This window comes from Argiope bruennichi, chromosome X1 (genome assembly GCF_947563725.1).
Source record: "Argiope bruennichi chromosome X1, qqArgBrue1.1, whole genome shotgun sequence".
In the NCBI taxonomy this organism is placed as follows: Eukaryota; Metazoa; Arthropoda; class Arachnida; order Araneae; family Araneidae; genus Argiope; species Argiope bruennichi.
The window spans coordinates 92,915,482-92,934,076 of record NC_079162.1 but is presented as its reverse complement, the minus strand read 5'-3'; the positions used below and the strand labels follow the sequence as shown (position 1 = coordinate 92,934,076).

Below are 18,595 nucleotides of genomic sequence, written 5' to 3'. Positions count from 1 at the left end.
AATTGCTCTGTTATCTTCAAAATTTCATTTATTATACAAAAAAAAAAAAAAAAAATCTTTTCCCTTTACATCCAAAAAAATCATCAGAATTTTCACAAGCAATCCAATTCAATATGCTACAAGATTGTAATCTTGCATGTAAAATATGCTCATTAAAAGGACCAAGTAAAAGACATCTCATTTACAATTAATGAGGCAGAGGTTATTTATCAAAACAGTGGAACCTTGCATAATTCATTCCCGATCTTCACTCTTAATGCAAAATGATTTTTCCACAGGAATTGATGAAAAATAGGGCAATATGTTCCAAAAAATATTTCAAATTTACAATTCTATTTATATTTATAATGCACCTTCTTTTCACAATAAAAATGTCTAAATGTTCATTTGCTTTTGCCTACGTATCGAATTTTGGTGAAAATGGCATTCACCTTAAATAAATATGTAGCGGGCATACGTACTATCTAATTAGGGCAATACTTCTGGATGAACGATGCAATAATTTCATGGAAGGCATCTCCCTTATTTCAATGGAAGCTTAATACTCTGATGTGGCTTTTATCTCCTCCTCTCCTGATGAAATCGCCTCCGCAGCTTTTTGCTGTGACATAGAATACAGCTCAATAAATTATTCGGTAATTCTGGCTATGTTCTAACGATTGCCAGTTCAGTGATTAACACTTCTAAACCTATAATCTTAGTCAGACACAATATCATCAATAAAAGCTCCACAGGCACTTGCTAAAACTCCTCCTCAGGGTGGCATTTGACTAAGCTACCCGGCCAAAACTTCTATGCAGAAATAAGGATTCTCTTCGAATAGACACTCCCACAGACTGATACTAGAGACACAGACTTATCTAGCATTTAACTTCATGGTATCTCTTCATCACTCATTCTGTGAGAAATAGCTCCTTAAGGGGGTCATTTTTTTAACATTATGTTTTGCTTGTAATGTGAATCATTCATTATGTGTAGGGATTGCAATATCGGACCAAAATTTCAATACCGGTATTCGGTATTTTTGAGATCTTAATACCAGGATACCGGTTTTAATACCGGTATTAGAAATTTTAGAAAAAGAAAGAAAATACAGGCGATTCTTTGTTTTATTTGCCAGTTTTATTAGAGAGTGTAAATATCACAAAAAATAATTTGTAACTTATAAATTATAACAGTATATAAAGAAACACAAAAAAAGTAAAGGAACATCTTATTTATTTAAATCACAAGTAGAGCTAAGTACAGCTAATATAGTTCTGGATATTAAGTGGAATTCACAATCTGAAAAATTAATTTACACGTTTAAGTCGATTATTGCTTTTTGGATTGGATTTCTCAGTTTCAAAAATCGTTCCATCATTAAGAGTAAACTGTTCCAACGTGTTTTAGAATCTAATATTAACATACTTTCTGTTTAATTTTCAGTTAGTATATATTTTAGCAATACATCATTTTTTATAGGGGAACCTTTAAATATCTAAACAATTTTTCGAATTTTATAAATTATAAGAAGCAATTCTTGATGGGTTAATATTTCATCCTCATTAGCAATATCTTCTTCAACAATTGCATTGTCATTATCTTCATTGTCAATATCACTCTTACTCTTACTCTCTTCAAAGTTGGAATCCGCAGTTTCTATATCCACAGTATTTGGATTCTTCTGTTCTTTATTTTTTTGATATAATACATCTATTACTCCTCATTGAATTCCATGAGCATAGCACAATTGCTGATTTGCACCAATCAACTTTCCAACTTTTTTCATAATTGTTGCTTCATCAGTCGTTATGGATACAATATCTTCTTTCAGAGATAATCCACGCTTCGCTAATTTAGATTTAAGCAATTAATTAAGCCATTAATGAGCTAATTAATTTTTCCCGTTAAGGATACATAAAAACAAAAACGTATACTATTTTGCTGTGTTGGCAGTCCCTGAACATATAGTGGAGAATTTTAAAAATTTCTAGTAAATACCGAAAAACCGGTATTTCAACTTGCGAATACCGGTATTACAAAATTGTACAAATGGCTCAAAATACCGGTATTCTGTATACCGGTATACCGGTATTGCAATCCCTAATTATGTGAGGTGTTCAATAAGCAAGGTATGATGATACTTTCAAAATTTTAAGAGCAATATCCGTATTTTCTTACATCATGTTTAAGTAAATTGTTCATTTCTGTTCAATCTAAACAATATCCAGAGATGATTTAACTATTTTGCAGTCCTAGGTGATTACACGAAAGACCTCCTCTTTTATTAAAGTAGGCAATACATTTTCATATTTCAATATACTTTGAGCTTTTATTAATGATTAATTTTAAGTTAATCTCATATTTTTTTCGTGAAAAAGTATATGTTTTTATTAATTTATTATGATTCACGACTGCATAGCATCCACATATGTACATAATATTATTTAAGCAGAAGCTTGGTGTAATAAATATTGCAATTACTAAGTAAATGTAATTAAACAAATAGAAATCTGGCCAATTACACCAGCCAAAACCTTAAAATCCTCCTAATATTTCATAATTCATAGAATTTGTATTTTTACATATTTATTTATTCATTAACTAAGCCAACAGAATTTTTTAAACATACCTGCCTGCCATAATACCCTCTTCCTTAACTCAGTGCCCTATGCAATTGACAAGTTTTGAGAACTTAGAATTCTTCTTTACATTGAATTTCACATGCTCTTTAAAACACAGAATACATGAGATAATCAGTAATACATACCTCCATTATGCTCTTTACAACATCTTTTCCAACAGAAAGAGCTTGTACAAAAGTTCTGGTAGCCACAAATGACCTTTTGATATCCAATATTAATTTATTTGGTACATCTCCAAATGGCTTCAGATCATTCATCTGTTCACTTACGCACTCTAAATATCTATTATCAAAACGGTGTTGGGCATTCAGTACCTAAAAGAGACAAAGTAATGTTTAAATGCAAGTACTTTATTTTAAATAAGAGTCTTTAAAATCTTTTTTGTCACAAGATTATTATCATTGTATTAATAACTACATATTTTTTTAAAGCAACAGAAATATGAAGCATCTAAAATGAGACAGGTCCCCTCAAATCTTTATAAGAATTAATGGCAAAGCTCGAACTGAAATAAACACACACAATAGAACAGAAGTAAACAAATAATACCATATGAAAATGAAGAGGAAATACTAAACTGCAAAATTTAAAATTTAACACTTTAAAAACCAAAACATAGTCAGTCAACCATTAATTTTACAAAGCACTCAATAATGATATTATCAGTATTATTTATTTATCACATTTACAAAGTAACAACCTCAAGAATACTGCTACTTTTTAATTCCTTACATGTTTCTCTATTTTTCTATATAGTTCCCATATTTGCTCGACTCTTCAGCGCACCCACATTTTTTTTTTTTTTTTTAACCATACGCTTGGCGCAGTATGGCCAAGAATGGCTCTTGCGCCAATAAAACCGCACAACAACAACAACACAATTTTTTTAATGTTAGCTCGTGTGAGGGGTCATTTTGATCCCAAACTGTTAGGCGCTCCTTATCTTATTTGCTATCTGCATAAAAATAAAATATAGTCAATGAATATTTTTCATACAAATATTTTCTATTTAAGAGACAAATACGGTTTTTAATAAGAAAAACCAAAATTGAACTATGCTGCTTTCTTCCATATCTTTTCTGTATTCATTTCCTTTTCTCCCATTCCACTCATATAAAACTTATTATTTTTAAAGTAGTTTTAAAGTAGGGTTTTTTTTTCTATAAAACAACACTGAAAGAATAAGAAAATATATATTTTACATATAGTTTACATTTAAAAGCTATTTTGGAAAAAGAAGGTTAAAATTACAACTTTGAAAATTCTAAAGTTTTGTCTTTCGTTTTTATATACATACTCAAAAACACTTTTATCATTCCATATTGAGAATAAAATGAATTTTTAAAATAAATTTCAAGAAAATTTATTCATATTATAAGAGAATGCATTTTATGCAAAGATTTGCTACTTTTTCAAGAGAAGGAAGTCTTTCGATCAGATTTTCTACAGTAATCAGAATCTGCATTTTATTCCGATTATTTATCATGAACACTTTCCAAAATTTCATCAATATTTGACGAATCTAAGCTATCATTGTTTTCACTATCAGGAGGAACACTTGTGAAAAGATCTCTGAATCTCTGCTACTCACGTTAGTATGTTGTCACAGCCATAACATTAAAAGAATGTAAAACGCTAGTACATTGTAAGGGCCAATTTGACCACAGCCTTACATGATACAATTCATTGTGTACGGTGTTTATATAAATACAAGAATAACCCCATGAGGTTCCATAAGACAGACATCAGTTTCATCCTCTTCATTAATTTATTCATAAACTAGCTTGAGGGTCATTAGAGCAAAAACTGTTTTAATGTTGTTGTTGTTGTTGTTGTTGTTTAATTACTGTAGTACTGAAAAGAAAATACAAGTTCTTAAAAATAATTTTGAAATAATAACCTTTTCGATGAAATTCTTTTCTGATTAGTAGAATGTGAAAGTTAATTTTAGAATGAATATTTGATGCAAAGGAAATCTTTATAATTCATTAAAAATATTCAAACACAAACATTTTCAACAAAATGTCAAGGAAATATATTCAATGCATGCATGGAAAAACTGATTATATGTATCACTGTTGATATAAATAAAAGGTTGGATTGTTTCCAAAAATCAAATTAATAGTATATACAAAATTTATTGTGCAAAGACAAAATGCTACAGCCCAAGTAACAAAAGAAAAAAAAGAGGTAGAATATAGGGGAAATAATCAGCTAAAGGAAGATGCTTTGCATCAAAATTAATTTTTGGTCATAGCAGTTTTATTTTTAAACAATTTATTCCATTAATTTTAATTCATTTAAAAAAAAAATTATATTTTATAACAGTACTTTATATAGATTTACTTATAAAATATTTTTACACGCACTATGACAGAATATTATATTATGTACATTCTTGTGCGCATGTTATCACTGTTGCAAAATTATGAGAATATTACAATATATGAATCCATCTTTAAATATCATCATCATGATATTTCAAGCCAGAAGCTCAAATCCTTTTTTACTGTTTTTTTGTAGAAAATTTTCAGCCATTTACAATTTTACATATTGCTCCTCCTTTCATACTGTGGCAACATTTTCACTATTACGTTTCTATTTAAATAAGTAATTCTTTTAAGATAAATTTGTTTAACATAAATTATACATAAAATATGCACTTAAATGTAATATGGGGAAAAAAGTTGATCTATGAGAACTTTTCTTTGCAAGAGCACTTCAAATACAACACATTTAGAGTCCCTGAGGTTAAAAAAAAATTGCCTTTGATTATTGCTGAAGTCCAAAAGAGAATAATCTCAAAACACACAGAAACATGAACTTCATCATTCATCAGTGAAATGATCCAGAGCAGCTATTTTCACATTGCACATTTAACCTATACTTTAGACAATAGTAAATCCATGTAGAACACAGTAAATCATGTAATAAGATTTCACAACTACACAGAATTTACTCTTATGATTTGAAATCGTGATGAATCTTGTGCTTCAAGAAAAAAGTTTCAAATAACATTATCACATAAAATTGCTAGCATATTCACTTTCTCCTAATGTAAAAAATTTAACTTAAACTGTTTTCCAATACTTTTTAGGATACGTGAACTAAGCTGTTTAAATTATACGCTTATCTTATGTTAATATTCACTCAATTTTACACAATATTTTATAATGAGATAAAGAATGTATAACTACTTACATTTATTGTATTTATGGTAAGGATTCCAAATTTAAAGGGACAAGATTTAATTTTATTTATTTTAATCATATTAAATCTGGTTTCAAGGAAATATAAGTGCTATTTTGGGACAGACATAGCAATTTTCAACTGAGTCTTGTCTATGCAGCTTTTAAAGCCTCTGTTAAATTCAACATTCTCTTTTTCAAATAATAGGAATTGAATACATCTTGCTGTTTAAGATCACATGTGCCTTATTGTATATTTTTTAATATTTATAATCCTAGGTATATTTTTTATGTACATATTTCTTAGCTTTGACTAAGAACAGTATTTTAAAGTAAAAAGGTGGTGCTTTTGGGAAGGTATATGTCTAATGTTTCATTGATAGCAGTTTGCACAGTAACAGTATCAAAACATGGATATCAGATATTCCCTGCTGATACGTAATATTTCATGCTATTCCTTTTTGGTCTAATTTTGTCAGGTTTATTTTTAAATTTATTTTATTATCATTCTGCTTTTTCCTAATAAAGCAACTTGCACATTAACTGAAAACAAGCTTATTTTTTCACTCATTTTTTTATACATTTGGATTATTCATTTCCTTTTTAATTTATCTATTAATAGGTATTATAAAAAAATTAATAGGGGAAAAAACTGGTAATAAACTGAAATAAAAAAAATATATCAGAATCAGTTCAAGATGCAGTATTTAATTTCCTATGATATATTTCATTATTTTAAAATGTATATTGCTGTAATCAATATTGGTCTGGTTTCTTTTTCAAAAAAGTTAAAATTAAACTATACAGTAAGAGTTAATAAATATTTGATTGCCTGCTAAGGAACAATATTTTATTTTAGGTGATTTTCAAATTTAATTTTACTCCAAATATTATCCACCACTCTTACAAAGGCAATTTGAAATATCTGCTATATGTGTTTCTAATTAGGACTACTTCAAGGGTTGCCACTAGAATATGGATAAAAGAAACCCCTGCATTTTCTCTGGGTAAGGGAAATAATGACAGGAAATATGCAAATTGGCTCATGTGCTAATTATAATAGAATATCAATATCGCTAACTTTTATCAGGGGGAAAAATAAGGGTAAGTAAGCAACAATTCAGCACTACCTAAAATAATGGTATAATAAATGTTTTTATTTAAAAACAGAAAAAAAACCAAATGCTCTCTAATTTGAAGTCACATAAAGTTAAGGACTCAGGTGAAATAAAATACAAAAAACCAGTCTTGCTGTCATGATACAAACTATTTAATGATTGAATGAATGACAAACAAAAAAAAATTGCCAGTTCATATGTTTCAACATCAATTTCAGCAACCATTGAAAATTTTTCAGGCATCAGTTTTATTTTTTCCTTTAGCAACAATTTAATTTGCAAAATCTTCTTTGACCTTTTTGGGCCCTTTTTTTTTTTATCTCGATGGGCTTTTTTTTTTTTTTTTTTTTTTTTTTCTGCTTTTCTAAAGCTTTATAATACTTCACACACACTAAATTTGCATACAGAAACAAATATCTAGAGATCAGAACATTTATGATACCTGCATAAAAGTTCAGGTCACAACACAGTTAGACCAAAAAAAGAATCGGCCTTCTGATTTTCAACAAGTATATCCTTGCTGATACTAAACCACTTCCTAAAGCAGCACTGTAATGTGTAGGTACAAGAATTATTTTTATGGCTTCCCAAAAATTAAAAAACTCTTTGAACTTAAAACCATTAGAATAGAAATCATCTAAAAGAATTTCTTTGTTAAATTAATCAAGCTATTCTTTATATTCAATTTTTAGGGAAAATTTCAAATTGGATATTTGCATGTTCTGAACATGCGAAAATTTGTCCTTTTGAATAAAGAATCAATAATTTGCTTTTCAGCTAAAACTATATTATTTTTCATTAATTAATACATTATCAACAAAAAAAAAAAAACATTTTAAAGGGGAACAGTGGTGAACAATCTTCCATGGTTTAACACTTGTGAATGATGTTACGCTTTTAGAGCAACTGTGATGGTTTCTATTCTTGCTATGTTTAAAGAGTGACATTTTTTAGAAGAAACAAGACACTAAGAAATTTCAAGCTCCCAATACTTTCCTGGCTTTTAAGAAAAATTTTAAAATCTCCTGCATTTTCCCTGTTTTATAGATGATTTATAAATTCCCCTTTTCTTTACGATTTTCCCAGTGTTTTGGCAACCTTCACTTCATGCAGACTGAGATTTGCCCATTGTAATAGGCCCATAAGCAGAAAAACAATGCTGTGTTAATGCTTAAGGAACTTTCTTAACTATTAACTTACAAGTCAAATAATAGCAAATTAGACTTATATTTGACTACTATTCTAGATTAATCTTAAATTAATATTTCTCAATAAAGTATCAGAAAATAAATTATCTGATAAAATTTCCTTATAATTTAATTTTTGGAAGAGATTTTTATTAAAATATTAAGAGAAAAAATTGCAAAAATACTTTTACCTGAAACATTTTTCCATACAACCGATGAAAAAAATCATCCATTGCGTCTTCAAGATCAACACCTCCAGTTGCATAGTATTTTTCTAGATCATCAAACATCGAACTAAACAAATATGCATTCTGCTCATAAAGCTGTCCATAAGTGCGAACAAACATATCATGGAAACCTCTTCTAGACACTTTCAGGAGTTCACGGAAAAATTCTGCAAAAGAAAATTGATACACAATTTACACATTCAGTAAATTATGAAAAAAATTATATATTTGAAAACTTTCTTGCATTTAAATTCATATTTAATTATACAAATCTACTTCTCTCTCTCTCTCTCTTTCAATACAAGTATTCACAATTTTAATACTGAATTATTTTTTAAAAGTCAGTTTTATGCAATAAATTAAAACCAATTCTTATTTCTGAATGAAATAAACATACAATTTTTTAGAAAGAAAAAAATCTGGCACAAACCTTTCACCAAATGTCATGCATAATAATAAAAGCAACTAATGTAAGAAAAAATAAATAAAAGAGTGTGACCTTAACCTTTTCAATAAAATTTGTTTTGACACTGCAGATAGATTGCCATTTTTTTAATGTGTGCTTCCATTAAACAAACTGCAATTATTTAACAAACATGATAACACAGTCAAAGATTTTCAAATACAAGCAATGGCAGCAACTGAATTTCAAATAATATCTTGAAGCAAACTTACTCTGACTTAGGGAGGAAAATAAATTGGAGAAGCAATCATTCAGTTTTTAAATGATTTTTACTATTTAGAATTTCATGGATATAATTTAGCTTTTAACAGTTTTTTTTTTTTTTTTTTCCCCTTCTTCTTTTGTAGTTTAGCAATTTTTAGCTTTTGTCACGATTCTGTTGCATAAGTCATAATGAAAGCAAAACAGCTACTTAAGTAGGCAAGCAGAAAGGATGAAAGTGAGAGCTGAGAAAGAACTTTGATCTTATATAGTTTTAGAAGGGATTTGCAACTCATCATTGTGATTCCATAGTTAAAATTAAAAATCCTCGTAACTCTGAAATTACCATGAAAATGAAGTTTGAGTGATTAGAAAATTATTTTCAGAGCATAGCTAATTCAAAATTATTATATATATTCTATTAAACATGACCTCTGTTAAAAGTTAAATAATCCAACCAAAACCTCCACATATTATCTCTGGTATTTAATTGCAATCCTACTGAAACACATAATATTTCTAAAAATAAACTAAAATTAAGATACTATTTAATCTTTAGATTGTGGGACTGAGCAGAGCTCGAAACTCCCCTTCAGAAAGGGGTATGAACATGAAACTAAGTGCTTTCTGCTTTTTACAAGTGGATAGAAAATAAGACTCATAGGCTTCTTTGGTCTTATGTGTGTTACTTATTCATGCTTTTATTCATTAGTAATCAAGGTACTCATTACATATTAGATGATTAAATAAAACACAGGAACTGAACAACTAACCATCTACTTAAGAAAGAAAGATCGTTTAAAATAAGAGAAGGGAAATCCTACTTATAACATATTTTCTTTCAAATATGGCACTAAACAATCTGTTTATGAAACATCTATAACAGTAGATTTTAAAGAAAGGCCACTAAAAAAATGTGATACTTATTTTAAATACAAATAATTCAGTGAAAATACAATGTTTCTTTATTTGTAAAAATATATTTTACTAAAGAATAATGCTTTAAATCAATTAAAAAAATATTTTCAATATCAAAATTTTGCTAAATCTAATAAAGGTGGCACTGATAATAAAGAAAATAAAAATTACCAACAATAGTAACTTAGTGAATTAAATACATACAGATACATTTAAATAGAAATTTTTAAAAAGTAACTTTTATTTTGGTATTTATAAAGTTAATCACATGAAAAAATGAAAATTTTCAGAAACAAGATTAATAATGAAAACTTTTTTTAAAAAATGACTTTATAAGGAAATTATAAAAAAATAAAAGAAATCTAATGATCAGAAAAAAAGTAATGTCTACATTGGCGATGTTTACATACCACATGTTTTATTTACATTTACACGTTTCATCTGTGAATACATTTCTTTTTTTCCCTACTTTCACTTATATGTAATTGAGAAATAAGAACCAATGTATTGATGTCTTTGCTTTTGATTCATATTTTTAATAATGCTTGCATTTTCAAATTAATTTAACAAATAATCATACAATTAGTTATTGAGTAAAATGAATACCATTTGGAAATTCTTGAACACAGAAAGAAGCAACTTTCACATATAAAATAAAAATAAAATTAAATTGAAACTTTAAAAGATAAAACTGCACTGAATAGCATTTCCCAAAAATTTTAATTCTGGTTCAAAACCAAATGACAAGAAAAAATATTGCTTTATTCTGCTGTTCAAAGAATTAAACATATAAATCAATGAATACGTACCGTCAAAGCGATGTGTGTGAGTTTCAAAGATATCTTTCAATTCACCAATGGTATTATGTAAAAGTTTATCAAATTCAGCTCGACTATGAGTACTTAATTTATGTTCCATTTCTTCAGTACAGCACGTCAGACCTCTCTCACAAATTCTCAAATGTTCACCTGCAAGAAATAAAAAGAAGCTCCATGCATTATAATCATTTATTTCTTCTCAAAAATATAGCTATAAAGAAAACTGCTCAATAAAAATATAGTTCATATCTATTTATCAACTTTAAGAGAAAGTTTGAAAGTATTAATGGTAAATACTGTTGAAAGAATATCAATTTTAAAATTTGTGGTATAAAGCTTAAATTTATAACATTAAAGAATAAGTATTACTTACAGTTTAATATTCCATTATAATTTAACAGATAAGAAAAACTTTAAAAACTTTTCATACATTTTTCTTTTCAAAGTGTGTATTTTAGATGATTAAAAAGAGTATTTTGCACTTTTAAATCCATCACAACTTCTTAAATTGCTTAGTATTCTTTATTTTCATTTTCTCTTCACCTAACACTTTCTTTCCTTTTTTCTTTTTTTTTTTTCCCCTTCTTTTTTTTTAACATTATGTTCTACTTTAAGCAGCAAACTAAAACTTTTCAAACTAAGAATAAAAAAGCATGTACCTGAGAGATGAAGCATACCTTTTTGTTCTAGTGCAATCAACTTATCAAATGATTTGTGTTTTAAAAATTTTTTAATTTACAACATTAATAAACCTTGCACAGTCCCAGAGTAACATAACTGTTTTAATAATATTTTGATAAAACTGTTCAATTTCATAATTATCATATGTGGTAGAAATGATGCAAAATATCTTGTGGATATAGCATTAAGTTGACTTTTTTACAGAGACAGTCATTTGGAGGGTGCAGTGGATGCTATGCACTGGGCCCCTGCCATTAAAGGGCCCTAACATGTTCAAGAAATAAATAATGCTCTGAGCAATAATAATGGGTTGGAAAGAAATTTAACCGGAAAAATCAACGAGTTGGTAAACATATGAAATGAACAGGTATATTATAGTTTATTAGAAGTGTGCAACATAGGGTAAGTAGATGTACAGTCATTTACCTCACCAAATAAATTAGGTTGCATGTAGTATTTTGAAAATTAATACTATAAAATGTTTAATATTGTTAGATCTAATCATGTCCATGCGAAGAAAATATTCCTGTAAATGTCAACAAAAAAAAAAAAAAAATAGATAGAAAGAAAAAAGAAAAGCTAAATTTTAAGAAATTATGAGTAGGTCTGTCCTGTCTCTGAAGTAATTCAGGCAATGTTTTCTTCGACTTCAGAAATTACAATTCAAGCTTCAATTGAACAAATTACACAATTTTACAATAAAAATATGTAAACTGAAATTCATTGAAGAACTGTATGTTTATACAAATATGATTGAATCAGAAAATAATGATGAAAATGATAATAGATATTGTCAAGTGAATATAAGTGATCCAGGTTTATGACCAAATATTATAACTAATAAGTTTAGAAACTTTTCTGCTAAAAACGGACCTGTACAGCACAAAAGAGTTTTTGCTAAGAATGGTGAGGGTAGATAATTTTCCACTACATACTGCTTTAAAAAAATGCCAAACGGTGAAACCCAGCTTCTCAACTGGTTAATTAATTCAAAAATACAAGACTTCATATTTTGTTTTTGTTGTATACTATTTTCCAAAAGAGGAAATGAACAATCTACACGATTTATAGGTGACTAGAATAACTGGAGAAAGTTGCTAACTGTAATTCGAGATCATGAGAGTTCTATTTGTCACTTTAATTTGTTCATTGCTTGGAAAGAATTATTAAAGCACCTAAATTCATGTTCAGTTGTTGATAAAAACAAATTAAGTTACTATAAATAAGGAAATGGAACGACTAAAAATACTATTTCAGAAAACTATAGATGTAAATTATTTTTAGCATGTGATAATCTTCTGTTTCCAGGAACCCATGAAAAAAATAGGAATATCTAATAATGGAAGTTTTTTTAAGTTTAATCGAATTTTAAGTAAATACAATTCTGTGCTAATAGATCATATAAACAGAATAAAGAATTCTAAGGATCAAACTTCAGTCATTATTAAGTATGCAAATTTTGAAGAGAAAAGATGAAATGTAAATGAGTTATTTATAGGGTTTATTGAAATAACCGATGTAAATGGAGAAAGAGTAGCAAAGACTCTATTAAAAAGGTTAAGAGAGTTTGATTTAGATATTGCAGAAAAAAGTGGACAGGCAATTTTAGAGGACAGGCACACAGCTATGGTAGCAGCGTGGAAGGGGAATATAAAGGTGTATAATTTAGAAGATTTGCTCTAAACCCTCAAGCAATTTATGTGCCTTGCCTATCACATTCTTTTAATTTATTAATTTGTGATGCTGCATTAAGCAGGATATATAGTTTTTTTTTTTGGGGGGGGATATATTGCAACGTTTATATCACTTATTTTTTGTATCTACAAAAATGGAGAAATTTTACAAAAATATTTAAATATTTCCCTTAAACCATTATGCAACAATCATTGGGAAGTCAAAATAGATTCTATTATTAAAGCAGTGTACACACAGCTTGAATGAACTTGTAATGCTTTAGAAGAATTTATTGATGTAAATAACAATGATACAGTGGTATTGGAAGCTACAAATCTATTGGATTCAATACAAGAAATGTCATTTATCTTATGTTTAAAAATATAGTTTGCAATATTGTCCAAAATTAACACTATCTATAAATTATTTCAAGAAAAACAAATTTTTATTGATTGATTTAATTTATAACTCATAATTTGAATATTTCAGAATGTTTTCATGAAAAATGAACTTGAAAAAGAAAAAGATTATATTCTGAAATAACAGAAGATGTAGTTATAGAAACTCCGATAGAGGAATTTAGATGTTATTTTTTAATATTGTAATTGCTACTGTTACTGTACAGATAGAAAATAGATTTAAAAGATCTCAAATCAATCACTGATAATAATAAAAAAAGACTTCAGAAAAACAGGAATTAAAAAAATGTTCCACAAACTTTGTAAAGTTTTATAACAACTATGCAAATGAAAACCAAACCCAAGAAATTGGTTTGCTAGAGGATTAAATTTTGAATGAAAGAAAGGGGTGTAAATAACACACAAGACATACTGTAATACTCACTAAATAATAATTCTAACATTTTATTTCTAAATATATTAACTGTGTTAAAACTTTTCTTTATGTTGCCAGTTACTATAGCAAATATAAAAAGATCAAGGTCAAAAATTGTAAAGAAACTGTTTTGAATAAATTTTTAAAGTTATTTTATTGCCTTAGCTAGCACCATCTTAATTCATCATTGCAAAGGTTTAGTACAAATTTAGTAATTTAATCCATTTATTGAGGCATGTATTCCAGGTTCAAATTAAAGAATTAAAATTATAAATATTCAAAATTTTAATAATTTTATATGAATTATTGTTCATTAAAAATTAATAATAAAAAAGTAATAATTTTAATTCATATTATTGTTTATTATTCATTATCTGTCAAATATTAAAAAAGAATTTACAAATGTTCATGACAAGAGTTAAAGTAATTTCAGGGCTATACATTAATGTATAATTTTAAAGAAGTTCAGGATGACATCAATTTCACTGCTAGCTGGTTTCAACAATCATTTCAGGATAAAAACCAAAAACCACAATAACTTTTTCATTTGTAAATCATGTTATTAGAAAAATATAGAAATTAATAAAAAAAATTTACTAATCTAAATTAACATGCTGTTACAAATAGAAATAATTTCCTCAAAATGTAGCCTTCTTCAGTCTTCAAAATAAATTATATTAGAATTACTATTTTTAAATGCTGGTTGTTATAATAAATACATAACAAAAAAAAATGAAGCTAGCATGTTTTTCAAAAACTATTAAGATTTCACAAAAAAAAAAAAAAAGTAGAAGTCAAATCAAATTTATAATATGGGAATAAACTCCATAATGTATCCATCCTAATGTCTTACTGAATAATCTTAAATATGATCTCAATTCACCAAATATAGTATTAACACCAATACTTTATTAATGTTAATAGTTTTTAACCCCAATTGATATTCGATATAATAAAGCTCTACGCTTAAAGTAAAAGCTGCTTAATTATATAGAGTTCTTCCTCTAACCTTAAAACATGCAAAAAGATTTTTATTGCAGCACTTATCAATGCTGTACCCCTATGTAGCTTTTAATAAATGACTAACATGACAAATGTGTCATTGACATATTAAATTAAGATTTCATTAGTAACTTAAAAATTATAATAATTCTAATTATATCAATTTATAACTTCTACTGGATGATCAGGATATATCCCTAAACTTATTAAAATTGTGTGTGCTTTTTGAATGAGATATATCAAAAGCAAAAACTTTCTATACCAACAAAAGTAATGAAAGCATGTAAAATTTTGAATATAAGTTCACAATGAAACAAGATAGTTGCTGTTTTGACTTCATAAATAATGTGACTTTTGTTTATTATTATTTGCATTAAAACCATGCAATAAAATTCCAACTCTATTTTAAGATGAACAGCTAAGTTAAGCCTAAACAAAAATGAGCAAGATTATTTGAATAAATCTTATAAAAGAAAATGCTAATGTTTATTTATAAGCTAACATGCATAAAGTTGCCGATTTCTAGAATCTTAATAACAATTTTCAATAACTTACTGGTTTAAAAAGTTAAAACAATTTTTGGCAATGTACAAAGTTATGAGGTCTATATAAATCTTTCACATTTCCTTTTCTAAATAAAACATCTCTTTACAATTCCCAACCATTAACAAAATTAGCAGTACTTTAAAAGATATTTGGAAGGATTGAAATACATATCTTAAAGCAATAACTTAGTCTCTTCCAGTATATATATTAATTTTTTTAACACAAAATGAGTATTGACAAGATTTTTTCACAGATGCAAATTTCTAAGCCTCATTCTCTTTATCTCCCTACCCCCCCCCCCTTTGTTTTGTATTTTCTTCTTTTATTTTCCAATTTTATTGATAATCAAACTAAAAGTAAAAAAATGCTAAGAAACAAGATGTGATTTTCTTATTCAAAAAAGTAAGAAAATGTTAAGAAAACCAAATCAAGTTTTAGAAATACTTATAGGTATTGTTGTATATTTATTCTAATATGTTATAATAACTTAAATTTACAAAAGCAGTTTAAGGAACTGTCATAATTATCATTTAAAATATTTTAAATTTAAGAAAAAAATTGATGAAAAAATTATAATTTACTGAAACAATTCATGCTCAATAAAAAAAGATTACTCTTAAATGAGTAATTCTTTAAATTTTTTTAAGAATAATAAATAATACAAAAAATAATACATATTATAAAGAATAATGCATATTTTAAAGAATAAAACTTATTTTAAAGAATAATAGATATAAATATATTAATGGCTATTAATGCACATCACTGGATGTATGAAATTAGGTTTGAGTCTTCAAGTAAAATCATTAAATTATAAATTGATTATTTTTTTAAGTAAACTTTTTACTGCAACCATCACTAAGTATAACAAATTGGTCACTGTTCTTTCATTTATTATTTTCATTTCCATTGATTAAATTTATTTAATTTCTTGCAGACATTTAGTTTTTACAAAATCCTAACTGCAATCTATAACATGTTTTGACTACTATTATACATATATGATTTCAATTAAATAAGCTTTTTACACAGAAATCGAAAGGTTAGCATAATGCAAATTTACTATCCATTAATTTTTTATGTGTTTGGCATAAATCTAAATTGCTCATACAAAATCATATCAATATTACAATCTGATAACATTAAATTCTTTGAATAAAACTATCATTTAGCAACCATAACATGAGTTACAAACTGACACAAAATGCCTAGTAGCAGCCACAAAATTTCTCTCCGAGTGCCTAAAGAAAAAATTTTTACTAAGCTACAGCCTTATTTCTTAATTAATATCATATCCCTGCTCAAAAGTGCATATCCGCTTCACCATCTGTTAAAAATGTATTAATTGAATATCTTATATTTTGTCTAACAGTAACCTTATTACAAGAGACTATGCAGCCTGTAATCACACAGGTAAGATTAAGAACCAAGATCATTTATACATAAATATGTATTTGTCAGTTAAGAAAGTCTGATATGAATTATTTTATTTGTTAGATATATGCAACAGCATTTACTTATACAGCATATACCAACTTCAATGAATAGTTACAAAGAATTCCACCAATTTACAAGTAGAAGAAAAATTTTTTAGTCATCTTGCAATTACAAAATGGTAAGTAAGCGTCTTTAATAAGTTCCTAAAACTTTATATTAATTTTTAATTTTATAGATTTGAAGTCTTTAATAATCTAAAAAAAACCATTAATGTACTTTTTCTGTGAATTATAATGGCTGAATTGTGAGATTACAAGAAATTCAGAGATATCAGTGAATATATTTATCTTGAACAGTTTTTCATTGCAAATGTTCTTTCACCTATCTTAATCTGGATTCAAGAATTCATAATATTTAAGTTGAACAGTTGAACTGCTATTAACGATATTACAATGAAATTACTGCCAAGTAACTTAGATTACAGTTTAACACTAATCTGAACATGTTCTCTCAGGCAAAAGTGTTCTTTAGAAAGTTTCATGCAAACTAGGAAATTGCGAGAAATAATACTAAAAAAAACTTGATCTTTGACATTCTTACCAGATATTGCAGATTTTGGCACATCTCCGTCGTCAAATCCTTTGGTAGTATAAGCATATTTAACGTTTGAACATGATAATGCTTTTACCGCAGCAACTTTAATTAAAAGCAAACTAATGCAAAGAAATGAATAAAGTATCTGTTTCATCTTTACAGCTGTGTTGTTTCAGAATTCTAGCGTGAAATCATCATTTTGAGAAACATGAGGTCAATGCATCGCATGTAAATAAAAAAATGTAAATAAAGAAAATTATGAATTACATTATCAACACACAGAAGTCTAATCAAACGAAAGCTAGCATTGCCAGATAAAAATCTGCAAATATGAAATTTAACAGCTTTTCGAAAAAGTGAAAAAAGCAGTCAAACTTGAAATTCTGCGCATGCTCATAAACCACCAAAATGGCAGAAAGGCTATAAAACATAGCGGACATCATTCTAAAAACATGAAGTAAGTTTTTCTATTGTTTTTTCATGCACATGATTTCAGATTTAACAGACGTTCCTAAATGACGTGTAGAAGATACATAAAAATCTTAAATCTTTAAATATGCTCTGCAGTATGATATAAGAATTTTAGAGTAAAAAATTTATACAGTAAGTGAGTTAATTTACTCATCAAATTTCACTGTTTATTCTTCACAATTTAAAATTAAGTAATGTTTTTGTCATGCAAACTCTGTATTAAATAGTGTTTTTCGTGTAATTTTTATATAATTTAAAATTTTAGGAATCATTCGGTTAGAGGGATTCAAAAGTGCACCTTTAAATCTAAAGGTAAAATGATAAGATCTCAGATTCGTGAAAGGTTCTCAAGTTCGAAGTCCAAAATTCACCAAGGGTCCGACGTGTATGCGGACTTGATACAAGCCTCAAATTTTCCATCGAAGATCAAACGTTCCCCCGCTAATATGGAGAGGGAAATTCCTAAGAGATCTACAACCTAAGGTGTTATTCTCATAATCAAGTCATGCTCAAAATAACCGCAGTGCAGCTTCAAAATCCAAACTTAATGTAATAAATCAAATCAACTCGTGTTCATTCTCGGGTTTTGAACCCCTCTGCGCTTTTGCG

The 18,595-nt window shown here is 27.4% G+C and overlaps 1 protein-coding gene across 1 annotated transcript in view; it reads right to left on the bottom strand.

Annotated features, from left to right (window-relative positions):
- Window positions 1-17,836, bottom strand: part of LOC129958825 (glypican-6-like) — a 29,265-nt gene extending 11,429 nt beyond the window's left edge. Inside the window, exons 1-4 of the mRNA XM_056071524.1 lie at window positions 17,522-17,836; window positions 10,739-10,897; window positions 8,312-8,514; window positions 2,753-2,941 (exon numbers count right to left, since the gene is read on the bottom strand). Coding sequence (XP_055927499.1) covers window positions 2,753-2,941; window positions 8,312-8,514; window positions 10,739-10,897; window positions 17,522-17,669 — 699 coding nt within the window. The 5' untranslated portion in view covers window positions 17,670-17,836. The remainder of the gene's footprint in view (window positions 1-2,752; window positions 2,942-8,311; window positions 8,515-10,738; window positions 10,898-17,521) is intronic.
- Window positions 17,837-18,595: the final 759 nt, after the last annotated feature.